Source organism: Natator depressus, chromosome 3 (assembly GCF_965152275.1).
Source record: "Natator depressus isolate rNatDep1 chromosome 3, rNatDep2.hap1, whole genome shotgun sequence".
Taxonomy (NCBI): Eukaryota; Metazoa; Chordata; order Testudines; family Cheloniidae; genus Natator; species Natator depressus.
Genome location: NC_134236.1, coordinates 3,143,020 through 3,169,588, shown reverse-complemented (window position 1 = coordinate 3,169,588; position 26,569 = coordinate 3,143,020). Strand labels below are relative to the sequence as shown.

The 26,569-nt window shown below is 47.2% G+C and overlaps 2 protein-coding genes across 3 annotated transcripts in view; one reads left to right on the top strand and one right to left on the bottom strand.

Moving 5' to 3' along the window:
• Positions 1 to 1,492: 1,492 nt before the first annotated feature.
• HADHB (hydroxyacyl-CoA dehydrogenase trifunctional multienzyme complex subunit beta) lies at positions 1,493 to 21,656 on the bottom strand. The gene is made up of 16 exons (XM_074947320.1): positions 21,537 to 21,656; positions 20,035 to 20,109; positions 19,634 to 19,675; positions 16,227 to 16,323; positions 14,968 to 15,012; positions 13,087 to 13,186; positions 11,653 to 11,740; positions 10,821 to 11,008; positions 8,041 to 8,221; positions 7,195 to 7,316; positions 5,847 to 5,926; positions 5,713 to 5,760; positions 4,728 to 4,815; positions 3,674 to 3,748; positions 2,955 to 3,119; positions 1,493 to 2,053 (listed from the first exon to the last, which is right to left on the bottom strand). Exons 2-16 carry the CDS (start codon positions 20,099 to 20,101, stop codon positions 2,018 to 2,020), a joined length of 1,422 nt encoding a protein of 473 aa, XP_074803421.1. The 5' UTR covers positions 20,102 to 20,109; positions 21,537 to 21,656; the 3' UTR covers positions 1,493 to 2,017.
• Positions 21,657 to 21,871: 215 nt separating this feature from the next.
• HADHA (hydroxyacyl-CoA dehydrogenase trifunctional multienzyme complex subunit alpha) overlaps positions 21,872 to 26,569 on the top strand; it is a 40,011-nt gene continuing 35,313 nt past the window's right edge. Inside the window, exons 1-2 of one of the 2 annotated variants that reach the window (XM_074947318.1) lie at positions 21,872 to 22,033; positions 24,356 to 24,441. In XM_074947318.1, the coding sequence (XP_074803419.1) occupies positions 21,876 to 22,033; positions 24,356 to 24,441 (244 nt within the window). In that variant the 5' untranslated portion in view covers positions 21,872 to 21,875. The remainder of the gene's footprint in view (positions 22,034 to 24,355; positions 24,442 to 26,569) is intronic. The other variant, XM_074947319.1, reaches the window with a different exon arrangement.

The following is a 26,569-nucleotide window of genomic DNA, read 5'->3' as shown; positions in this document are numbered from 1 at the left end:
CTAGGGAACGCAGCTAACGTGGGGTTTATACTAGAGCTGGAATTGCTGGCTGTGGCAGTTCTGCTTGTTTAACCCCCCGTGTCTAAATCCAGATTTAGGGAGCTGAATACGTAGCCCAAGTTTCAGCCACGCTACGCTCCCACTGGAGTTGACAGGAGTTGTGCATCCCCTCTAAGCATCCATGGCGTAGACGTCTAACGTGGCCAGGCGAGCTAGGGACTGACGCTGCACCTGTCAACCTCCTATCACAGTGGGAGGGGACAGTCTGGTTAATAATTTACCAGCAATTAGCTTAACACAGCAGGTTACCTGCCCACCACTTCCATAAGTAAGTTAATTTAACCATAAAATGTAACGGACACTCACGATAAATTTCAGACAAGCAGCGTAGGGAACAGACCTTGGCTCCCCAGCACAGGAACACCGCTCCTTTATACACAGTCTTGGTCGCCCTCGGATGCAGCCTTCCCAGTGCTCGTGGAGCAGCAGCATTATTCATGTCTGATGCGTAAAGGTGAGCCAAAACTACGGCCATTTTGTGACTAGTATTTTAATAACCACTGGTAAACTCTGCCCTTAACCTCAGTTTCCGCCTCCAGTAATCCCATGCATTATGTATTCAAAGTAAGACCTGCCGCGCCCCTTTCCTTTATACAAGGAAACTAGGGAAAATGTCATTGTTTAGTCAAAACTGTTTTAGAAAAGTCTGTGCCCTCACAGTTGCAAACGGAACAAGCCCTGTTCTGTTTAATGACCTGAGAATTTTAAGCATAAGACAGAAAAAACCAAGCCCAAAGTTACAGGTTGATGGGACACATGCAGCGTAGTTCTAGCCATGTCAGTCCCAGCATATTGGAGAGACACGGTGGGGGAGACCACATCTTTTACTGGACCGAGTTTTGTTGCTGCTGAGAGTGACAAGCTTTAGAGCCACACAGGTCTGGGAAAGGTACTCCCAGCGGCCCAGCAAAATCCAGAGTGGAACAGATTATTGTCTGAAGAAGAGCTCTGTGGGGCTGAAAGCTTGTCTCTCTTACCAACAGAAATAGGCTGATGTGAGATGAATCCTCCCATAACCCTGGTTTGGAGAGCGCCGCTCATCTGCATGGCTGACAGCAGACAATGTAACCAAGAAACAATTTGATACTGAATTCAAATTCTTACATCGCTCCTATTTTTTTCCTTCATGGTTCAATGTACTGCAGACTTTTGTATTAAAACATGGAACTAAGCTGCCCTGGGGGAAGCTGGATAGGGACAGTTTCATATAAACATATTCAGTTTCTTTCTTAGCGTTTGATTCTGGAGCACAATTCTGCAGCACAGTGTGGATTCTGGGGCAAATTGTGTGGAGCCCTTTACTCCTATTTTCAAGAGCCCAGAATAGCCTGGTGATGGCTCCAAGCAGACAAGCCTCAGAGTACGTAGTGCTTGAAACCATCAGTGTCAGTGTAAATAAATCAAGGGAAGACAAAAAAAAACCTGCCCAGTCTTCAACTTCTTCTCTGGTTTATTAAGGCTGACAAGTATCTCAAGCAGTTATAGTGACTTCCCAATGCGGTTTGTACTCTGCACCATCCTTTAGAAACACCACCTCATCCAACTCAGATTGCATCTCCTCTTTAATAAGCCACATCCCTAACTGGGCAGTTGAGCCTAAGAGGCTGTAGATGGACACACTAAATACTTGGCAATTCTCTGTTTTAAAACAACTCTTCACATTCCCAGACTGCATTACTCATTTCTTCCATAAGACAAACCCTGTTTATAAAGAGTTACCGTGAAGTTCTGGTTAACTGCAGGACCCCTGACAGGCCTAAGAGCCACGCTAACTGTTTGGTGGTGTATTCGACAGAGCGTTAATTTGTTCCAGATCACTGACGGGGTAACGAGAAGATATTTACAAAGGCCACCAGAAATCCTTTTCAAGAAGGATCACAGATATGTTATTAGTGCATTGAAATGGCATTGCCTGGCACAGGACAGGTCCAATTCCATTCAGCAGTTCCTTGTCCTCTTACTGCGGGTAAAGTTCCACAATCATTGCATGGCCCTGAAATGGAGAAGCAAAGCATGGTTACTTTAGTCTGAAAGGCACTATCTGTAGTAAACATACAAGCCACCAGAAGAGCTTCATTTCCAAAGGATGTTAGTCATATTGTAGGAACTGGAAGAGATTAACAGCAGGCGTTTACTCAGTGGCAGCACGCCACAGACATCGGTTGGATTATCTGGTGCCGTTCCTGAAGCTCTGCACGAGGCAATACTTTCCTTTCAGGGGATGGGATTAGAAAGTATGCCGCAGGCTACTCAGGAGCGTCCTCCTCGCCCAAATTAGAATGATTACGCAGCTCCACAGAGAGTCTCAGCTAGCCCTCTTTAGATTGGTTTACTGAGGATAGGACTGGTCTGGCTGTGACCTCTCAAGTTACTGAGAAACCCAATCTATTGCTGCTAACCACAACTGCCTAACAACAATAGGTGTAATACTTCTCTAGAGCTTTCCAAGTACCACTGGAAAGCAGGTGGTATCTGGCTTTTTCAGACAGAGGTTCTTGTTCCTTACACGGGGAGATGGAACCTAACAAGCCAGACTTCAGTAAGATCCTCAGGGTTCATGAGATAGTGAAAACCACCACCGCCAAAACCACAGCAGAGTAAAGAAGGGTGTTTGAATCATTCCTCCCTTTCATCCTATATCAACAGGGACATGGAGCACCGGCCACCAAATCACGGTCACTCTCAGACAGCACTGAAATGCTGCAAAAGCAAGCCTGGCTGGCTCCTTAGCCCAGCTGCCTGGACAATATTAAGGCCACCTGATGGTAACAAACTTCAAAGCCGCACTGATGTCCGACGTACACAAGACAGGACTTCTTGGTACCAAGAGGAAGAGAGGAATTCTTGCCCTTCCCAGCAGAGGTCACAATGCTAGCAAGCCTATGCAGCGTTACCTGTCCTCCCGCAGCGCAGGCAGCTACCACACCGTACTGCCCTCCTTCCTTCTTCAGCCTGTGAGCCGCAGTCATTACTAACCGGCAGCCAGTGGCACCAAAAGGGTGCCCCAGAGACAGGGAGCCACCCCACTTATTGAACTTCTCCAGAGGCGGGGCTCCAACCTGCAAGAACAAACCAAAGGAACAGGTTTGCCAACCTCTGCCTCCAAGGAGCCTGTCCCGCTCCCTCCGAGTCCTTCCCGCCGCATATGATCAGTCCCTGATCTCCATGTTGGGTCATGTGAAGAGACCTACTAGGCCAGCTAGTCTCTGCTGCTGGCGCGCTCCCTAGAGTTTACATTTGTGTTTCACTGAAATGTAAGCAAATGCGAGGCTTTATGGTGATAGGACGCCATCTACAGCCAGTTAGCTGCGAGAGGACAGTGGTTTCATCTCACCTATCATTTCTACTGAGAAACGTTAGCCGCACAGCTCTAGGGTCTTTGCCTTCTCTTTGTGCTGAAGTGCCAGAGGTCACGTCAGAGTAGCTACAGCTCCTCAAACTAGGAAGAACTGAACCAAATTATTGATTTTTAGGAAACTGAGAATTTCTCCCTTGTATAAACATAATACAGGCCTTAGAACTGCTATGCCGTTCTGATATGTTTTTACAGCAAGGAATTAAAATTACAAAAGCAACACTGACCTTAAAACCTGCTTCCTCATTATGTCCTTACCTTAGACTTTCTGCCCATGTAGTTTTGTGCAAACCAATCCGAATCCATAGCTTTGAAGTTAGCCAAAATCTGCCCCTAGAAGGGAGAGGGGAAAGACTCAAGGACTACAGCAGACATAGAATGAAGTACAGTAAAAGCTGTGTTATCCAGCCTGATACCAACTGGAAAGTTCTATAAACCAGCATTTCTAATCTTCATAGAAAGTCCAGTTTATAGTCTGGCTGGCGCCTGCCTGGCTCCACATGGCTCCCCAGAAGCGGCAACATGTCCCTGCTGCTCCTAGATAGAGGCTCAGCAGGCGGCTCTGCGCACTGCCTCCGCCCACAGGTGCCGCCCCCGCAGCTCCTATTGGCCGTGGTTCCCAGCCAATGGGAGCTGCGGAGCCAGCGTTCGGGGCAGGGGCAGCACCGCCTGCCACGCCTCCGACTAGGAGTGGCAGGGACAGGTCGCTGCTTGTGGGGAGCTGCCCAAGGTGAGTGCCCTCCCCTCTCCTGGATCCGGCACCCTGAAACCCCAACCCCCTGCCTTGAGCCCCCTCCTGCACCCAAACTCCCTCCCTCTTAGTTAAGTAGCATTTTTCACTTACCGGCACCCCCCATTCCCAACTATCCCAACATGCCAGATAGAAAAGCTTTTACTGTATATGGTGGAGCACGAACAAGTTAGGAGTATCTTAGTTTCCTAAAACTAGTCAGTGATCAAGAAGGATCAACACAGCTGGTTGTACACAAAGGGCTCAAAGGAGCATCATTTGCATGAGCCTTGTCCCAGCCAGATGACACCTTAGAGAAAAATGTTGCCTCTGATTAGCTGAATAAGCTGTCTGCACAGAGCACCTCAGCACAGACTAACTGTTCATGTACAAACTCATAGCGTGCACATAGAAAACCCTCCACCCGATGAAGGAAACCGAGTAACAGAGCTCTTTCCACTCCTGATATAAAACCAGAGGAAATATCCTTGCTATAGATCTTACGCAGGAGAACCCAGATCTGCAACCCAAGACACATTGGTGTGTTACCTCTTCCATGCATGTTCCTGTGCAGATACTTACAGCAAAAGCTTCGTGAAATTCAAACACATCAATATCGGCCATTGTTAGACCAGCCCTCTCCAACACCTTGGGAGTACCATACGTTGGCCTAAAGAGTCAGAAAAGCAAGTGACATTAATGCATGTATTCCATGGACTCCTCCCCGCTTCCTTCACTACGATCCCTATTACATCCTCCTCGCTCTCAAAATGGAGCTGCAGCGTTTAAGATGCCAAACAAGTAAGCGCTCACGAAGCTTTCAGCCTCTCCCACTTAAACTGATGTACAACCCAAAAGTCACTACCACCCCATACAGAGATGCGTTAGGCAGGTGAAGATGAGCATTTCACCCCATTTCTAAAGTTAATTGACCTCTTTTGGTTTCGTGTGCAAGTCTGGCAAGTCCAGACATCAAATCCAATTAGCTGGATTTTAATCACATCAAATTCTCCAAGTCTTGAGATGTATGCTAACATCAACACTAATGAATCATCGAATTGTAGGACTGGAAAGGACCTTGAGAGGTCATCTAGTCCAGCCCCCTGCACTCAAGGCAGGACTAAGTATTAGATCATCCCTGACAGGTGTTTGTCTAACCTGCTTTAAAAATCTGTGATGGAGATTCCACAACCTCCCTGGGCAATTTATTCCAGTGCAAAGTCTTGTGACTTGTTTCTTGGATGGCTATGGCAGCTTAATACTGCCACATGTATCAATAACCTGCGGCAACACCGTGCCATACACATGCCTGAGTACCCATATAACTGTATTACTGTAATCCCCGCCTCAGCTCTTCCCTATTCTTAGTCACCTCCATTTGTTGCATCATGTCATGTACTCAGACTTTTCTCAGTGCTTTGAGGCAGGGCCCAGATCTTTGTCTGGCTGTGACGCGCCTAACTAAACGCTCACACATTCTACAGGAAGTGAAGCATTTAGTGATAGTAACTGATAATGTCCAGCAATGCTAAGTGTTTGACTGTGCTGTCCATAAGCCATGACCTACCCCAGCAGGAGCTGGTCCTTTGGATCCTGGGACACGTACACAAAATCCCTGCACAAGAAAAGCACCATTAGTACCAGAACAGAAAACAAAAGCAAGACCAGCTTTCAGAAACCAGATGGAACGGTTCCTTCTACCTTAGGTAGGCCTTTGGTTTATATCCCATCGCCAGAGCCTTCTCCTCAGACATTATCAGAACTGCTGAAGCACCATCCGTCTGAAACAGCCAGACAAACTCAGTTAGGCAATTACTCACAGAGCACCCACACCATGCAAAGGCGGCAAGTCTCTAAGTGTTTGTACAGGGCCCCGGTTGCTGTAGCAGACACTATCATAGTACAAACAAACAAAATACACAAGAGTGTAAATACAAATGCTGCTCTATAAACTTATCTGTAACCATCCACCAGAAAGTTACATTACAAGTCACACGTATCTGCTTCTAATCCATTAGGCTGTGGAACGGACAAGCTCCCAAGAAAACCGGTAGAAGCCCCAACACTTGGGATAAAGAACTAGGTAAAATACACCGTAGGGAGCACTGCAGCACTGGTTGAGGCAGATGGATAAGACGACCTATGAGTGGGCTGGCCAAACCAGTACGGCTGCTGTGATAGCCATAGCATACACAGATGCGGCTCTTTAGTAAATTCATTTTTGGCAGAATGGTGGCCGGTGAATTTTGCGCGTGGGTGCCATTTTGGCAACTACAGTGCTTGCATAGTCTGAGTTTCACAGCACTGTAATTGGTTCATGTTTGCAAAACTAAACACTAATATTTTACAGCACAGTGTCCTTGATGCATCGATTGTATGCGGTCTCAACAGGAGAATGTGTTCCCAAGTTAACCCTCAGCTCTGCTGTATGCAGTGTCCCTTACATGCCAATATTTCAAGCGGGGTCAGTCCTAAAGTACTATCGGACCCCAGCAAGTTCCCGGGAACTCCAGGCAGAAAACGCTGTTGTTACTTGTGAAGCCCCAGCGTTACTTGTAGCACAAAGAAAGGAGCAGTTATTGCAAAACGTGAACAGGATCTAAACACGAGAGCACCTCCTCTGTGCTGCACATGGGGACAGGACACAGACCTCGTGCATTCTGGGGGAGACTTTCAAAGGCATAAAGGGCAGTTTGAATGAAGTCGGGTGCCTAAGTCACTGGGAATTGGGTGTGTAACTCCCATTTGTGCCTTGGGAAATCTTCCCCTGTCCTCTTCTGAGGGCAAGTATAACGAAGCCAACAGGTAAAACAGCCTCAAGTGTTTACAACGAACCTTTTGTTTTTATTTCGGGGGTTTGCTAAATTAAAAGTTGTTTAAGAGAAAATGCAAGTGTCACTTTGCAACTTAAAGTGGATGACATTATAGAAAAGCCAACGAAGTCACAGTAGCGTTAACGTCACAGAAATGTAGTCTAGGTAGCTGCAATAGGTAGAAAAATAGACCAGTCTCACATATTGCTACCCAAATGGATGGCGGTGTACGTTACCAGGAAGGAGGAGTTGGCAGCTGTGACAGTCCCATAAGGTTTGACAAAAGCAGCTTTCAGTTTACCCATCTGCTCCATTGAAGAAGGACGGACTCCATTATCTCTGATGACTGTATCTTTGCCTGTTAAAACACAGCATTAACTTCAGAAGGAAGCCACAAGTCCTCCTTTTCTTTCTAGAAGGAAGTGGGTATCATACCCCACTTTGCAGAAAAGAACTCGAGAGAGAGCGAGTAAGAGCGAGAGAAAGTTCTATTTTCCATGGAAAAAGGAATGCAAGGAAAGAAGGGAGGTGTCATTCATTTTATTTGATTTCTTGCCAAAACAGTTTAGTGTTAAGGGAACAGGTCTTGAGTATTGAAAAAATTCTGCTTCTTTCAAATTGATGATTTTCTGAAATGAGCTTTCTAAGGAGCACAGCTGGCATGTGCTTCATCACACTGGCACTTTTACTAGGCTTGTTTTTAAACTGGACTTGTGATTCCTTGCAAAAACACGCTTCCCTGTGGTGTACCTTGTTGCTTGTTAAGTCTTTGATACAAGGAGCAGGAGGATTCCTCACCTGTGATCTGCCCCGTACTAAGGCAATAATCACCAAATAAGCAGGGATATGGAGTAGGGTGCTTCAAGATTTAGATCACAGACTCAGCAAGGACACATGCTCCTGGATCACTACTTTCTTGTGCAGGGACAGGTTGTAAATTAAAGGTTTTAAATAGACTTGACACTGCTGAGGAGTGAAAGTGTGCTGAGAGATACAGAACTCCATGACCTGGGCCCTGGCCACTTTCCCTTATAAAGGGAGTGGCACTATTTTGGGTCAGCATTAGAACACACGGCTTTTACCTGGCACTTTGAAGGGTATCACATCAGTGAGCAGCCCCTCATCCTGGGCTTTCCTGGCCAAAGTGTGGGAACGGAGGGCGTACTCATCTTGTTCTACACGGGAGACAGCAAAGGCAGCAGCCAACCGGTCTGCTGAGTGTCCCATGGTCTCACTGGTAGAAAACTCTGCTACCGCTGGGAGCTAGAAGAAAAGGAAGCACAAGGTAAGCATATGTAAATACCATCTGTTCCAATGGTGGTTGTGGGCACCAAACTATACTACACCACTGGAATTTAATACTTGGTTACGTTTCACACATGTAAATCCTTGAAGTCCTCCATTTATAAAACAGAGCGATTAACTTTACACAAATAATGAACATTATCCTACTAAGATCCACTAAGATCAAATAAACTAGAGGAATCCCCATTTCTGAACCACAGGAATGCCCAAACTTTGACCGAGTAAAGGCCACTTGCCAGGGGCTTGAGGACTGGTCCCAAGTTGCATACAATGAGGAAGGTAGCAGCTGGCCTTGTATTTAATATAGAGCTGCAGACCAGAGAGACTACAGGCCCCAAAATGAAGCGAGGCCAGGCTGCTCAGAGCAATGCATGCTGGGGCCTGCAGCCTCCGTAGCCCACACCTCCATAGGAAGTAGTATGCTACACAAGTGGGCCAAATTCAAGTCATCCCTTATTTAGGATTTAGTCCTCCTCCATCCTGAGAAAACGGATGACAGCTTCATTCACACACGTGAGCCAAGACTCCCACGCTGCTGGATGTGCTATTTTTAGGGCCCTTCATTTTCAGTTTTTATTTTAATTTTTCCCAGGAATTTATCAGAGTTTATTACCACAACACCACAAACAGGGGAAAATCAGTGCAAAAAACAATTCATAATTTTTCTGGGTAAATATCGGGGTTTGTTTTGGTGGACGGAAAGACGGGGAAGAAAGTATTCAGTGGATTAATGCTTTGAATTTCGTTCAATGCGGTTTGCTGCAGAACTACAACAGCACTCAAAACACGCCACCTCAGAGTTAAGAAAACAATACCTCTCTAATCCCCAAATAAAAGTTTTCATCTGAATAAACAGTTTACTGTTGTAGACTTAGAGTTATTAGCCTGTAAATATTTACATTTAATAACTGAGTCACACCATTTGCAGTGCATTTACTCAACTTCATCCTTTTCTCCTGTTTTTGTTTTTTTAAAAACTTTCAAATACTTCCTTGTGTTCGGAAACGTATTTTGAGACTGATTTTCGTTTTCTTCCCATTTTAGTGGGTCAAATCTTTAAACCGTTATCTGCTAACAGCTTGAAATGCGTACATGGTGGTGTGAGATTCATCCGTACGTTCAGACGCACATGCACTTCAGAGCTTGCGTGCGTGCCTGTTTATTGTGTATCTTCTAGACTAATACAGAGCCGTACTTCAACAGGCAGCTTTGCATATATACACAGACTAATGTATCATCATAATACGTATATCTCATGCCATGTATTGTATTTTCCTAATAAAAAGTTATTTTTATCTATTTGAATGATACAAAAGTAGGGTGAAAAAAATCAGAAAAAGATTGAATAATATTTTTTGTAAAACCCGAGAATTTTTCAGTAAAAATTGGTTTAAACTGCAAACGAAAGGGCTTAGCTATTTTCCCGTTCTGGGAGTCTGCAGCATTCAAACCTGGGTCTCTTATCTCTCAACTGCACTTTGAGTCTCTGCACTTGTACCATTAAATGAAGATAAAGGATTCTCTATTACTAGTATGTGCGCAAAAATAGCCTCTCTGGTGAGGACAGAACTGCAGGAGCCTTCAAATCATTCACTGTGAATAAAACCCTTTTCCACCACTTTACAAGTCACCTTTTCTCCGACCATGAGAGCAGGTGGAGGGGCTCCCTTTACATCACAAAGTGGAGAGAACACTATCTAAATGGGCAGGCTGTCCTTTCTCACCTATTACGAAAGCATTCAGTATCCTGCAGGATTGGGCTCTGGAGAATAAATGGATTTTGTATTTAGGAGGTGTCAGTCAGATGCACAATCCCATCAACAGCGGGAGGGGAATGCTTTCCTCTGTATTCAGTGTGTTGAAAATGCACCCAACGTGTCACTACTAGCTTGAAGAGCAATTCACTTTGTCCCTCAAACTCCAGGTTCTAAGAGTTTCCGAAGGTCAAGACGAACTGCACGGTATTTAGGCTGGTAGGGTAAGTGTCACCGTTACACATTTTAATGTCTTCAGTAAGCCTTCTATGCTACAGTTCAGTGAGTTGGGAAAAGAGGTATTTTGAAGTTTAAATTGGTGAAGCTCACTAAGTGCTAGCCTGACTGTCAGGGAACCATGTAGGCAAAAGCCATACGTAGTTCCTCAAAAAGAAAAGGAGTACTTGTGGCACCTTAGAGACTAACAAATTTATTTGAGCACAAGCTTATGCTCAAATAAATTGGTTAGTCTCTAAGGTGCCACAAGTACTCCTTTTCTTTTTGCGAATACAGACTAACACGGCTGCTACTCTGAAACCTGTAGTTCCTCAAAGAATTTTAGGAGCTATGCTAATTCATTGAAATCTCAGCCTACACCTAGGCAGGTGGCATGATGCAGAAGAACCACAGTCTACACCCCCAATTAACCGTCACCATGTTGAATTCTCCACAGGGGCAAAATTATATTCCTTTCCCCTAGAGTGTGTGTTATTTTACAAGTGGCTATCAAATGGCAAACTACAAAGGAGGACAGAATTGAGAACCCTAGACGCCTACTGAGAGACGGAAAGGAGGAGATTTACCTCTGGGGCAAAGTAATCAGGACGGATTTTAACAACCAGTGCCAGTCTCTGGCCCAAGGTCTTGGCCCTGTTAAGGGAGAGCAAAGTCTTCCTCATCTTCCTGCTGTGACGAATTGGAACATCCGACATTAACTCCACACCACCAGCTACCACCACATCACACTGGCCAGATGCAATCAGACCGACACCTACAGGAAGCGATGGAGAAGATCAGAAGCGTGGGTGGAGTTCTTTAAAAGAAGCTGAAATACTTTCACTTACTGAAGAGAAGCAACAACTAATCAAGGATTTCTCAGGAGCAGATGCAACCAACAGAAACATCTCTAATCAAAGTTTTTCACAAAATGAAACTCCAAAAAACCTTTGTTTCAGGTCTACTGAAATGTTTCATTTCTATAAATTCAAAACTTTTTTTTTTCTGATTTTGACAAAATAAACAATATTCTAAATATTCTCCTGTGTTCTGTAATTTTGCTTCTACTTCCCACTATTTTCATGCAAGAAATTGAGGCAACAATATCGCTCAATTTGGGGTAGAAACCTGGATCTTCAATTTTTGCTCAATTTGGGCTACACTGAAGGTGATGTTAGCATAAAAGGCTACAACTTTGTCAAGTTCAGGTCTTTACCTTTCAGTTTGAAGGCCTGGAACACGTACTTCAAAAATCTCTGCTAAATTTTACTGAACCAGTGGTTCAATAGAGGCCCCCCATCTAAGCCTCCTCCAGACACTTAACTGTGTTCATTAAGATGTGCAGGTAGGACCGGGGAAGAGAAGACAGGCTGCTAATGCCATCTTCTAATCTACTACCTGTTCTTTCAGCCAACATACCTGTGGTCATAGCTTGGTTTGAAGAGATGCAAGCCATAGTGACTGTGTGGGCTGGAGTTTTATCCGAGAAGCCAGCTCCCAAGGCAGCCTATGGGCAACACAAAATAATGATTAAAAAACCCCACCAGCTCGACCTCGCAGTGCGTGCTTCTTGAAACATTAAATGCCAGACATCTTTGCAGAATTTAAGTTGCACACGTGTCAAGTTTCCACCTACACAGCTGAGGTAGGGCATTCTGCACGCGTTCACTATGAGGAATTTTCCTTCTATTGCAAGCAGAGAGCTGGTCTGCTGCCTGTCTCTCAAAGCTCTTTATCAAACTACACAGGCAACCATCGGCAGACCTTAAATGAACAGACAAATTCCTCTTACGCAACACAGCACTGTATTTCTGAAAACTTTTGCTTCACCCTGTCATCTATTATTTATAGATGCAAGAAAATGAATGTAACTTTGTTTGAGAACTTGAATACACTGCAGTAGAATACAAGCTGTAATTTACATACAACTGAACATTAAATGTTTGCGGCAGACCAAGCTTTCCTGAAAGTAAGGATGTATAATGGGAATGACAACAAGCTTTAACAGAGCAGGGAGTGGAGGCCTGTGTCACAAAAGAATAACTATTCTGGAGTACGTGTTGCCATAAGACGACACACCTTAACTGACACATGGCCAACTAGTTTAAAGTTCAAACCTTCTCTGGAAGTTAAAATTAAACCAGTCTCAGCTGACTGACAGGAGGTCAAAGAAAACACTTGCACATACCAAAATAAACTGCTGATTGAATCTGAGCAGCACTGGTAATAACAAGCGCGTTAGGAGAAATTAAGTTTTAGGTGGGATCCTTTTTGGTGGAATGGCACTGACTGCTGTGCAGAACACCAGCTGAGGTTTCAGAAGCTAGGCTGATTAGAGCAGAATCATGTCTAATGTTATGGAGATGGCTTTACAGTACCAGATCTCTACACTCTTTTCCCTGTATTATATATAGTCACTTCTCTCTTTACATCTGCCACCAGGAAAAGCAGCTAAGCTGGCACTCTCCAGAGCACTCAAATGCTGCATCTTGGTTCGACCAGCTTTATTTTTCAAAAAATATTGTAGTGTTATCAAGTATTTCTGGCAAACCAGAGCTTGATCCCAAGTGGACAGTTCAAGCAGAATGATTAATCATCCCTTACCAGGGTCCTGCTTTTCTGGTAATCCCCCGGGAGGGATTTCACAGTGCACACTATTAGAAATGACAGGGTAGATTTATGATTTTAACAGGATGGGAGCGCCATTTAATTACTTGAAGCACAACACAGTGTGACTGGCATATTTTCCCAATCCACAAGGAGCAGTGATGAACTGATTCTTTCATAGGGGTTAGTTCACTCAGGTTAGCTGTTTAAACCAGCTTTACAGAATACCTGCTTCATTTAACCCACCTCTCTAGCAACATTGCTTGTTTTCACCTCCTGGATAACTGTGCCATAAACAATGTAATCAACAACTTCCTTCGGGACGTTGGTCCGGTTCAGCAACCCTCTGAGAGAAGAAGTCAGACAAGAAAATCTGCACTAACGAATAAAGTGGTAACTTTGCCAAGGTCCCCAGGCACCCAATTTCAAAAGCTAACCTGCAAAACAGGGACAACAGCGAGCATGCTTCCCTAATTCAGAGTTGAGGTTGAATATATAGCTGCCCACAGAAAGAGCTGTGATCATCAAGTGGAAATGGATTCAAAATAAAACAGGGAAACTCCACTTCTTCTTCAATAACAGTCGTCCCCATCCCCCCAATGCTCAAGTGGTTACTACCTCTCTTCCTCAGCTTGGGGCAGCCTCAAGTCAAAACTCGGGGAGAGAAGAGGGAGTCAGATGTCAAGCCAGGCTACCCCTCAGTGTCTGAACACCTACTGCTTCTACAGGGATACACAGAAGACAAGCAGCAATTTTTTCATATTTCCATAGAAAATACTGTGTACAAATGCTCCAGGATATCCATACAAACAAGCCTATACACCTCTGCACCCCATTGCAGGGATATATATATAAAACTAAAATAAACACAAATTTGAATTCTGACTTCCTCAAACCATCATGTAAAAGGTAAGAGTAAACATGATGCAGGTAGAGGTCCCTATGGCAACTTACTAATGCTACTACCAAATCCAAGTGCCCAGTGCACACCACTTAACATCAGCCTGCAGTCCGTGAATATAAAGTGCACTGTTTGCACGCTGCCAGTCAATCAGACTGACTATCTGAATGCGGGTTCCAAAGAGGATGGAGCTAGGCTGTTCGGTCATCTGCCACCACTGAGAACAAGGAGCAATGGTCTCAAGTTGCAGTGCGGGAGGTCTTGATTGGATAATAGGAAACACTATTTCACTAGGCAGGTGGTGAAGCACTGGAATGGGTAACCTCTGGAGGGGGTGGAATCTCCATCCTTAGAGGTTTTTAAGGCCTGGCTCGACAAAGCCCTGGCTGGGATGATTTAGTTGGTGTTGGTCCTGCTTTGAGCAGGGGATTGGACTAGATGACCTCCGGAGGACTCTTCCAACCCTAATACTCTATGAATCTCTCCTCTGGCTCCCCCTTGGCTACTGCATCAACCTCACAGCCAAGGCTTGGCATGACTCCAACCTAGCCTTCATCTCGGACCTCAACTCTTTCAGCAGCATGTTCCCACTGCCCATCAACAATGCCAGCCTTGACAAACTCCTCCCCCCATGCCCCAAATTCCTGCCTTCACACCTTCTTCCACGCTGCCCCCAGAGGTAAGTAAGGAATGACCTCCCAAGGTGCCAGAACCCCATCTTCCCTCGTTCAAATCCCTCCTAGTGACCCTCCTTTCCCACAGGACATGCAAACACTGTCAAACTGTAGGCTGGAGAAGGCATCAGAGAGAAGAGGGATGAAATGAGAGAGGAGAAACACACACACTACTAAGGTAGCTTTCCCTGGGTCTCAGTCACTGTCCCAATTTGCTCACCGTTCATTTTTCGTATTATACAGCGCCAAACACATTCAATAGTAGATCATTTGAAGCAGAGTTGGCCAGGAAGATGACACAACGTCCCCCTACCATGCACTTAGACAGTGCCTTCCTTCTCAGTAGTATCACCATTTTGCACATAAGTAACCTGAGGTACAGTGGTGAAATGACTTGTCCTTGGTCACATAGTTGAGTGACAAAGCAGGGAATACAACCTAGGAACCCTGGTTCCCAGCATTATTATCAGCACTAAATCAACCTCCCAGCACAAAACCCCAGGGCCAGCTAGCTTTCTGAGCTCCTCTTCCACTCAATTCTTGTTTACTCACTGCAGCGAGGCTCTGGCCAAGTCATGCGGCATCAGATCTGCATATCTGGAAGTTAAGACAGATAGATTTACAAAATAATCCCTGAAGTTATTTTATCACACCATTCAGAGTATATATTAATAGACCAGACACAGTATGGCAACGGATGAGCAATCATGGAGCCTCTTCACTTAAAAATGGCCATTTCACAGCCTTGGTTTGTGGAGACAAAGGTGTCTATATGTGAAAAATCAACGTACAACTGCTGTATTAAGGAAAATCCTGAAACAAGATATAGCAACAGCAAAAGTCGAAACTCCATCCCCTGTTTACCGTAGGGAAGCGTTAATAATGACCCTGATTCAGCTACGAAGTTAATGGCATTAAGTAACAGGTTTCTAACAATCATCTGATGTAGTTTTTCACTCCTGCTGCTGCTACTGGACTATGCCTGGGTCCTGGAAGCAGTTTTCAATCATAGGCGCAGTAACGTGAATGGCATGTGAAGACAGATCTGTTGGGCTGAACGTTACTTACTGTGAACAGTGGTCATATGTCAAGCCTAGAGAACCAAACATCCCAACCCAGCCCTTACACATCCCAATATACACAGGGTTTTCTTTGTATTATTTAGTAATTCATCCTCAGTTCTCATCAGAATATATTCTCTCCTTTCCCGAGCCAGACTGTCACACTGACTATGCCAGTTTCCTTACAGTTATTACAAAGAAGAGAGGAACCACTAGATCACCTCTGCCTAACATAAGGACCACATGGTTGCAGCTACAGCCTTAGTTGATTGCAATCTTTTAGCTGGTGCTAATCCCTGTCAAGGAACAGTGGAGTTTCAAGATCTGTATTCTAACTCTTGGGGAAAATCAGATAACTTTGGAATGCCCAACCCCTTCAAGTTTGTAATATGTAGCAGGGCTCACATATAGTTTCACCTGTATAACAGCAACCAGTGACCTTGTCAAGATTAAAAACACAATACAAGAAGGAAGGGACCAAAACAAACCACCAAGATGATCAACCCAGTAAAGATCAGAAAAACAAGTTGTTAAACTCTTTGCAGGTATTACATTCATTACTCTTTCCTATTAGGAGTAAGAGTAGCTACAAATGTCCGAACACTGAGCAAGCCAACATCAGGCACTGCATGAAGTGAAAGCAGTTAGAGCAGTACAAATATACCAAGCCCAATGTTTTCCTTTCTGATTCTCCCTGAATCTTTCTATACGATTAACCAAAGCAAAGAGGTATTTTCTTTTCATACTTACGAGGTGCCAGACTGTAAAAATGGAATGCGGACCCCATCGACCACAACAATATTCTTCACACCATTTTTGGCTAAGGTTTTCTTACTCTTGGGCTGGACTGTGAAGAAAATATTTAAACAGCTGTTGGCTAGAATCTGAACAAGTCTGCAGCAAGATTTTATTTAAAAAATAAATACTACTAGAAAGATCGGGTAATGTTCTTCGGTGGTTAAGTCCTACATCAAGTAACTAGGAATCCTGGATTGAATTCTTGTCTCCCCCATGGCATGCAGCCTGATCCTGGGCAAGTCACTTTACTTTGCTGTATCCCAGTTTCCTCATCTGTAAAGTGATTCATTGAAGAGCATGCAGTGAGCCAACAGCAGAGTTGGGAACAAGACATCCAATTCCTGACTCCCGTTCCCAGTTAGCACTAGGGTACTGTGGCAACAGGGTGCCTTTGAAATGCTGGATCACAGTAATCAGAAACAAAAGACACCTACTTGAACACCAAATTCAGCCTTTACCTCCCATCCCTTAGAGTAAGATATTGCAATACAGTAACATCCGACTGATCACTGCCAGGGGGCATTCTGGACTTGGTTCTAGAAATATACAACTAACAAAAAGACACAATGGGTCACATTTCTAGTGCAATCAGGGCTTAAGAGTCTCATGATTTGTTAAAACAACAATATGAAGTGGCTGCATTTAGAAGACCGAGAAGGGCCATGGGATGTAAAAGCTGCTTAAATCCAGCTAAGCATGAGAGCTTAAGCAAGTGAAAGTGCAAGTATGAAGATTCTGCCTAGTACTTATGTTATTATAAGTGGATTATTTGAGTAAAGCCAAGGGCAAGCATGGGCTATTTCCCAAATCAGAGTCACTAGGCCCAAAATGGTTCAGGGGACCACAGACACTGAGGATTAAAACAATCAACAGCTAAATGAAGCAGCACTTGAGAACCCCGGCAGCCATTTTTAGTATCTAACTGCATATACCCACATTAAAGCCTAAGCCCCTTACTCTGTGCCACCAACTGGACCTTATACCCAATACCACAAGTCTTTTCTGGCCAGGGACATCTCTTGGTAGGCAGGAGGGCCTACCAAGCCTAGGCCATTACAGTTTATCCCGTTTTTGTATGGGTCCTCCAAGCTAGGACACCATCTCATCCATTATGGTCTGAGCTTTGGTTCAAGTCTTCTTCTGGGCTGTGGTGAGTCTTTTCTATTGCTTTTCTGCAGCTGTCACTAACAACCTAGTGGGATTCTTAGGGTCCATAGGGCTGCCTACACAAAGACCATCCTACCTCCCAGTACCAGAGCCAGACAAGCTCCGTCAGTTCCCAACCCTAAGGAAGGATGTCTCTCACTTTCTGAATTTCCCTCTGGTTAGATGAGGAAAACCCATTAAAAGTCAGTTTCGCTGTCAGGTTCCCAATGCTGCAATGGAGTTGCAAAAACTCCAGAGGAAGCTTTGTTTTAAAGTCCCAATATATTTCCATTGGTCTTAGGTTTTATAAAATGAACCAAATATTAACTGACCTCCTCTCTTGAATTGTGCACGTTGAGTTCTTCTCCCCTCACCTTTTTTCACATTTTCCACATTCATAGAATCATAGAATATCAGGGTTGGAAGGGACCCCAGAAGGTCATCTAGTCCAACCCCCTGCTCGAAGCAGGACCAATTCCCAGTTAAATCATCCCAGCCAGGGCTTTGTCAAGCCTGACCTTAAAAACCTCTAAGGAAGGAGATTCTACCACCTCCCTAGGTAACGCATTCCAGTGTTTCACCACCCTCTTAGTGAAAAAGTTTTTCCTAATATCCAATCTAAACCTCCCCCATTGCAACTTGAGACCATTACTCCTCGTTCTGTCATCTGCTACCATTGAGAACAGTCTAGAGCCATCCTCTTTGGAACCCCCTTTCAGGTAGTTGAAAGCAGCTATCAAATCCCCCCTCATTCTTCTCTTCCGCAGACTAAACAATCCCAGCTCCCTCAGCCTCTCTTCATAAGTCATGTGCTCTAGACCCCTAATCATTTTTGTTGCCCTTTGCTGGACTCTCTCCAATTTATCCACATCCTTCTTGTAGTGTGGGGCCCAAAATTGGACACAGTACTCCAGATGAGGCCTCACCAGTGTCGAATAGAGGGGAACAATCACGTCCCTCGATCTGCTCGCTATGCCCCTACTTATACATCCCAAAATGCCATTGGCCTTCTTGGCAACAAGGGCACACTGTTGACTCATATCCAGCTTCTCGTCCACTGTCACCCCTAGGTCCTTTTCTGCAGAACTGCTGCCTAGCCATTCGGTCCCTAGTCTGTAGCGGTGCATTGGATTCTTCCATCCTAAGTGCAGGACCCTGCACTTATCCTTATTGAACCTCATCAGATTTCTTTTGGCCCAATCCTCCAATTTGTCTAGGTCCTTCTGTATCCTATCCCTCCCCTCCAGCATATCTACCACTCCTCCCAGTTTAGTATCATGCGCAAATTTGCTGAGAGTGCAATCCACACCATCCTCCAGATCATTTATGAAGATATTGAACAAAACCGGCCCCAGGACCGACCCCTGGGGCACTCCACTTGACACCGGCTGCCAACTAGACATGGAGCCATTGATCACTACCCATTGAGCCCGACAATCTATATCAATAGGATATGGACTATCTTGACATAGCAGGATATATAAACTCTACCGAACATTAGGATGTATCAGATATCAAGGTGTGTCATGCCATTTTATAGTTGCCTGCTACCAACTCTGATAGTCTGCAGCCAATGGTAGGATTTGCACTCCATATCTTCTCAACAAAAGTTGGGACTCATCTCTGACACATTAGAAACATGTGAGATGCAAGGTGTTAGTTTTTAAGACTATTTTAAACACTGACATTTGCTATATGTTGGGAATCGGGAGCCATATCGAATAGCCAAAGAATTAAAGGAATAAGTACACAAATCAGAGACATTAGTTTTGTTTGTCCTCATAAGAAAGGGACTGACAGAAAAGGAATTTTTATCCAGTCTAAAAATAAGGAAGTCCTACAGTCTGAAGGATTGGAGTTTTGTTATTAAAAAAAGGAAAGTCAGGGAACAATTCTTTACAAAGCAACCTCATTGCATAAAGATTAGATTCTCTTTAATAAGGCAATGTAAGATGAGCACCCTTGCTTTATGAAATATGCTTATGTAGAAGAGAAAAATCAGATATTTAGTAGATTTGTTCTTTTCACAGACCAGCTTTGATGTACTGGAAAAATATTTTGGCAACATATTCCTATGTTCATAGTTTTAGAAATGTACTCCGAAAAAAAAAGGAAGATTACACTGTGTTTCTGTATCTGTCTGGGATAGGTGCAGGGATGGGGAGGCACCTTGCAAATTTAATCTTTCAGCAGTGAGATTTTTAGCTCTTTACCTGCAGCATGTGACAGAGGGGAGCAGCTGAAGAATCTTGCAGCTGAAACACAAAACACAGAGGCAAAACAATTACTGACAAAAAAAAATTACCTATAATACTTTAAAATGTGCTACAATAGTAGGAAAAATTTAGACAAGTAATCTATGGTAAGTGCACGTTTAGAGAAAAAAATTGTGTACATTGTGTACAACCAGTTTGTGGGTTTTTCACAGCAACAGGAGAGAAAAACACTTTAAAAATAGGAAAAGTGGTTGTAAAAAAAATCACAGTGTCAAGGAGACTTGGGTGCAGTTGGCACACCTGAATCTACTTTTAACCACTTTTTAAAAACAGCTAAATTGACAGTGTCCTTTTACATGGCATCAACTTAATTTTTTAATAACGGGAAGAAGACTTACAGAATCTGACAGCCCATGTGGAGGTAGCAGGGAGGCTTCTGATAGCAAGGCTCAACATGGAAGTCATTTTGAAATCTAAAGCAGCAGAGGAGGGGAAAGACAACAGTTAGTTTGTTCAGAAGTTTCAGGATGGGCAAGCTACCCCCTTCACACACAGCCAAAGAAAATGGAGATACAGAAGATCCATCAAGGTCAACCTAGTGTCCAGTGGGGGAGGGACTGTCTTGTTGTGGTGGGCTTGTACTGTGCCTAACACTGGAGCTTTAGGTGCGATTGCAAAACAAGTCAATCATAATCATGCCTCTTTTAAGATCAGGGCGGTTCAGTATGTTGCACGGTGTTCTGGGCAGACCCATTTTAAAATGCCCCCCCCGCCCCCTCTTGCTGTTGGTTTGTTCATCCAGGCACTTCATCCCTTCCCGGATTAGTCACAAACAACCCCCGCCCAGTGCGGTGCCTCCTCCCGGAATCCGATCGGTGCAGATGCACGGGCCAGGCAGGACGAGCTGGGGCCGCTGCCCCCTGAGCTCAGCTCCCTGCACCCGTCCTGGGGATCAGCTCCGGGGCAGGAGCACAGGCCACCTGCGCTGCCCAACCCCTGCCCGCAGCTTCCCCCGGCCAGAGAACCCAGCTCTGCCGCCGGCCCCCACCCCTCGCAGCCCGCCACCCTCCTGCAACCAGCCCCCCCCCGCCTCTTCCAGCCAGGACCACCGCCTCCTTCAGCAAGCCCCCCGCAGCCACCCCCTCCCCCCGAGCCGAGCCCAACCCCCAGCCACAGGCCTCCCAAGCTGCTGTCACCGCCCCCCCTTCCCGCCCCCGAGCCCAACCCCCCGCCACAGGCCTCCCAAGCTGCTGCCACCGCCCCCCCTTCCCGCCCCCGAGCCCAACCCACCACCACAGGCCTCCCAAGCTGCTGCCACCGCCCCCCCTTCCCGCCCCCGAGCCCAACCCGCCGCCACAGGCCTCCCAAGCTGCTGCCACCGCCCCCCCTTCCCGCCCCCGAGCCCAACCCCCCGCCACAGGCCTCCCAAGCTGCTGCCACCGCCCCCCCTTCCCGCCCCCGAGCCCAACCCGCCGCCACAGGCCTCCCAAGCTGCTGCCACCGCCCCCCCTTCCCGCCCCCGAGCCCAACCCACCACCACAGGCCTCCCAAGCTGCTGTCATTGCCCCCCCTTCCCGCCCCCGAGCCCAACCCGCCGCCACAGGCCTCCCAAGCTGCTGCCACCGCCCCCCCTTCCCGCCCCCGAGCCCAACCCCCCCGCCACAGGCCTCCCAAGCTGCTGTCATTGCCCCCCCTTCCCGCCCCCGAGCCCAACCCGCCGCCACAGGCCTCCCAAGCTGCTGCCACCGCCCCCCCTTCCTGCCCCCGAGCCCAACCCCCCACCACAGGCCTCCCAAGCTGCTGTCACCGCCCCCGGGGATCCCGGAGCTCCCCCCGCCCAGCGGGTCCCCGGGCGCCCCGTGCGAGGGAGGCGGGGGCTGGGCCTCGCGCCGGGTCCCACCTCAGGGCTCGGGCGCCACCGCTCCCGCCGCGCTGCGCTGGCAGCTCCCTTCTCCCGAACGACGCCCGAGAGCCGCCCCGTCCCTCCCGGCCGCGCCCCGGCTCAGGAAAGACCCCTCCTGCCCCCCCCCATAGCTACCCGCGGCACTGCCTGATGGGAGCCCGCTCCTCCCCCCGTCTGTCTGACCCCCTCGCCCCACCCCACCCCACCCCTCGCCTCCGATGTAACGGGCAGAGGGACGGTTTGGGTGCCTAGTGAGGGGGGCGGGCCAGGGTTCGGGCTCGGCTTGGGGGGTGAGTGAATCAGGCAACGCCAAGGGCAGCCTCGAAGGACCGGCGTATGAAAAGCCCCCGCTCCACCCCCGGGCGGGACCTGGCGCCGCTCCTCTCATTCGACCTCCCTGAGCAAGATGGCGGCGGCGGTGCGGGCGATCGGGAGCCTGACGCGCTTCACGGCAGCTGCCAAGTACTGTCCGCCCCGCCGCGCCGGCCTCGCAGGTGAGGGGCCGCCCGGGGGCAGCCGCGTTTCCCGGGGGGCCAAGTCCCGCTCTCGGGGGTGGGGAGCTGGGGCTGCACCTCTGCCGGGGGGGGGGCAAGTCCCGCTCTCGGGGGTGGGGAGCTGGGGCTGCACCTCTGCCGGGGGGGGGCAAGTCCCGCTCTCGGGGGTGGGGGGGTGGGGCTGCACCTCTGCCGGGGGGGGGGGCGGGGCGGCAAGTCCCGCTCTCGGGGGTGGGGGGGTGGGGAGCTGGGGCTGCACCTCTGCGGGGGGGGGGGGCGGCAAGTCCCGCTCGGGGGGGTGGGGAGCTGGGGCTGCACCTTTGCCGGGGGGGGGGCGGCAAGTCCCGCTCTCGGGGGTGGGGAGCTGGGGCTGCGGCTGCACCTCTGCCGGGGGGGGGGGGCGGCAAGTCCCGCTCTCGGGGGTGGGAGGGGGGGGCTGCACCTCTGCCGGGGGGGGGCAAGTCCCGCTCTTGGGGGTGGGGGGGTGGGGAGCTGGGGCTGCACCTCTGCCGGGGGGGGGGCAAGTCCCGCTCTCGGGGGTGGGGTGGGGGAGCTGGGGCTGCACCTCTGCCGGGGTGGGGGGGCAAGTCCCGCTCTCGGGGGTGGGGGCTGGGGCTGCACCTCTGCCGAGGGGGGGCAAGTCCTGCTCTCGGGGGCGGCGGGGGGAGAGCTGGGGCTGCACCTCTGCCGGGGTGGAGCTGGGGCTGTGCCTTTGCGGGGGGGGGGGGCAAGGCTTGCTCTTTGGGGGGGCAGGGTTGGGCCCACACTTCTGTCTGGTTGGGGTTATGGTGGGGCAAGGCCTGCTGTATGGGGTGGGGGCTGTGCCTCCCCCGGGGCGTTCCCGGCACGTGGTGGGGCCCCCGTTGCCTGCCCCCAGGCTCCCTGTGCCCATGGGGAGGCCGCTGTCTGCAGTGTCTGGGCAAGGAGTCAGTGCTGCCCTGCGGGAGGGAAGGGCAGGGCTCTGTTTAATGTGGAGTGTGGGGCTTGGTCTGCATTGCTTGTTCGAATCCTGCTGCTGTAGGGGCCAGGCAGCATCTATTGACCCCCTGGGGCTGCCTGGGTCCTGGCACTGACCAGTCCTGCCCGGAAAAGGGGGAGCAGGCCTGAGTGTTCCCAACTGACAGGTCTTGGGATCCTCTCCGGCACCTTCCAACCACTCTAGAAGTGTCGCACTCCCCAATATCTGGACCTTACTGAGTTTTAAATCTGCAGCATGGGGGACTCTGAAGTTATAATACACCTCCACTGTTCTTTTTCCCAATGACCTGCTTCACACTGGGGCTTTGGGTGGTGATGGGTTTTAATGAATAGATTAATTTGGTTTAAGATAAATTACAGTTAATGGGCTCTATTCAGGAGTGTGGCTGTCTCAGGGAACTGGGATTCTAATATAAAACCTGTCCCCTGGATTAAGAGCCCACTGAATTTCGCAGAAACCAGCGAACTACAATTGGATCTCAGTTAATTGGGGTGGCTACTGATTTATGCTAGCTTAGTCTCTGATGCATAACTTGCCTAAATCAATAGTCACAGGAACTAATTATTCTGATCATATTTCGCTGGTTTGTGAAATTCAGTGGGTTCTTAATCCAGTGAACCAGTCTTTACATTAGAATCCATCACCCCAGTTGTTATTCGTTTGTTCTCTTCCTGTTACTCTCAGCAGAGGTGCCCAAGACACTGATCTACACCTATTCCTGGAGGGGCTTTCTCCATGTTAGGGTGGAGGGTCATTGGAGGCAGGGTTTCCTTCTGTAAATACACAGATAGTCTGAAGGGAGCTGGGTTCCCATATGAGTTTAGGATTGTAACTTTGTCAAAATGATACATGATCATACAAGCCATGGAGGGGGAGAGCTAAAAAAGGACATGGCACTTTTAATTGCCAGAGGCCTCTCTCTGTCTTTTTAGTTTCTTGTTTTCAGGATTCTCGCTGTGGCTGATAATCTCCTCCCTTAAAAATAGGTGGTGTTTGGACTCCCCTATTCATCATAGTTGAAAGCAGTCTGCCTGGAATAGCCTTGTGTTCTTCACACACCCTAAATCGGTGTTCGCCAAACTGCGGCGGGAGGGGGAGGGCAGGACTTCCACTGGCAGGGCAAAGACTGAGCACAAGAGCAGCACATGAGGAAAGTTACATGATCTTGGAGCCACCCCTATTGCAGACAGATTCCCACAGCTGCTAGTAAAACAGGCAGCTCATTGAAAGTCTTCTATCTTGCATCTCGTGTGGCACCTAGTTCAGCTCACAGGTGTAGGGTGGAAATGTGGGCAACAGCCTGCCATCCCAAGCTTCTCTCTTTCTGCTCCCTTGATGCTCAGCCTAGTTCCAGATCACAAGAGGCCTGGCCCTATGGAGCCACCTGTGGATGCTGTTGTCCCCACCTCAAGCAGCATGCAATCTCCTGGTGAGTCGGGGGGGTAGGGAGGGGAGTACAGGAAAAGAGATCAAAGTAAATAAAATGGTTAGGAGAAAATGAGGCAGCAAATGGTGTGGGGGGTATCATCCATATTCCAATTCATCGAAAGGGATAGTCCACCAAACAGTGGGAGACACTCCCCTAAATAAAAGTTCTGGTGAGCTCAGCACTGTCCTAATACTACTTTGCCCTTATAGTCCTCTCTGTCCAGTGGTTTACAAGGTGGGTAATTTCTCTGCCTCAATATCCCCATCTATAAAAATCCAGTTATGTTCTGCAAAATAATAGCCCTACATAGTTGTGCATCGATCATTTTACAAGTAAATTGGTGTTTCTTCTGGTATCAAAGTGCCTAAGTCCGGCTGGATATTTTCCTCCTTATTCATTCTCACCAGGAGTGAGTCTTGGTCAAATTCTGCCTTCAGTGACTCGTGTGCATCCCCTTTGTGAAGCTGAAATTCATTAATCTCTGTAAAACTTTGCACTCTCCATTATAGGATATCAAGAGTTTTACGGAGGTAGAAATCAATTCCCCTCCACAGTTTGTTTTTTTTGTGGTTTTAAAAAAAGAAAGCTATTGCAAAACCAAACAGTGTTGGAAGTTTTTTTACTAAATTCTTTTTGGCATTGAAGCAGTTCTTAACAAACCTTTCTTTTCCTGCAGTGTTGGAAATCTAGTAAAAGATGGAATTGACTAGAAATGGTCAAAAGAAATGAAACTGACTAATCTCTTTTCATTGTCCAAGCAGGGTTGAAGAATACATCTAGATTTAAGTCTTTCAGTTCCACGATAATTTTGACAATTATATAAGGAATTAAAAAAAAACTAGAGGCCTGCTGGTGTTCCTTTAGAAAGTGCAAGAGGATTTTATCTATAACCTTGATTTGTACAAATTCATGCTGCTAGTTGTAAATGATTTGCAGTTTAAAGTAGCAATGCTGTTACTGTAAACTGCCTCTAAGCTACATTTTACTGTGGTTGAGTTTTAAGCCTGGTTATCGCTTTCCACAAGCGTTCTGGCCTCTGCAACTTTGTAAAGACACATTTTCCAGGATAACAGATATCAAAAGTATTTCACTGCTTTTGCGTAGCTATTTAGGTGTCTTGCGATAATGATAGTGACAAGGTCCCTGCTGCAGAGAGCTTGCAGTCTAAATAGACAATGTGGCGGAGGAAGGGGGAGTGGATATAGTGAAGTTTAGCATGTTTTGTTCCAGATTCTTGGTATCTTTTTAGCTTTGTGTACGTTTAGTATGTTTTGCTGAAACTTCTTAAAAATGGTTGTAGAGAGCTTCCCAGAAAGTGTTTAAGGGGAACTTAAGAGAAGAAGCAAAGGCATGTTAGACCACGGAACTGGGAGGGGGCTAATTCAGCCAATCAGTTACTTGCATAACTTCATGAAATAAGAGATTCTCTATTTTTAAAAAGGTAGCCCTATTAGGTGAAGTTTAGGACACTGTCAACATATCCAATTGCAAACCCTTACTCTGCATATAAAAATGCATCTGTTAGTGACCCATGTCACGCTCCCCAGACTTTCCGATCTGGCTATGACTCTAGTGCAGACTCTTGGGGGTGAGGGGAAGGGGTTGGGGAAGCTACCGGTCCTGGTCTTGTAATTTAGTCTCCATTGTTCATCTCATTTCTCCCTCTTGCTGCCCCTGTTAGTGTGGTGCAACCCAGGGGCTAAATTGAGCAAGTTCTACAAGGCAGCACACTACTGCCCTTTATCACCGGACTGTGGCCTGCAAAAGCCACACTATGAAATGCTGCGTTTTACTCCAAATGACAAGATGGATCATTTTGTGCTGGGGCCTCTAGTCTCAAGTTGCTGCATCCATTACAAAGACGCGGGCAATGTGAGCGCTACATTTGGCTGGCTGGCCTTTCAATTACCGAAGCCTAGGCACTCCCGAGGCTAGAATCTTAAGGCTATCAAAGATTTCACACAGGGTTTGTAATCTGGGCCTCAGACTTGGTCAAAAATCCTCTTAAAAATAGTCTTGAAATCAAAACCAGGAGACTAATTTCTTAAGATGTTGCCGAGAATACATCACTCCCACCATTTCAGAAAGGAATCGAAATGTGACGCACTTTTTCCATTCTCCCACAGCA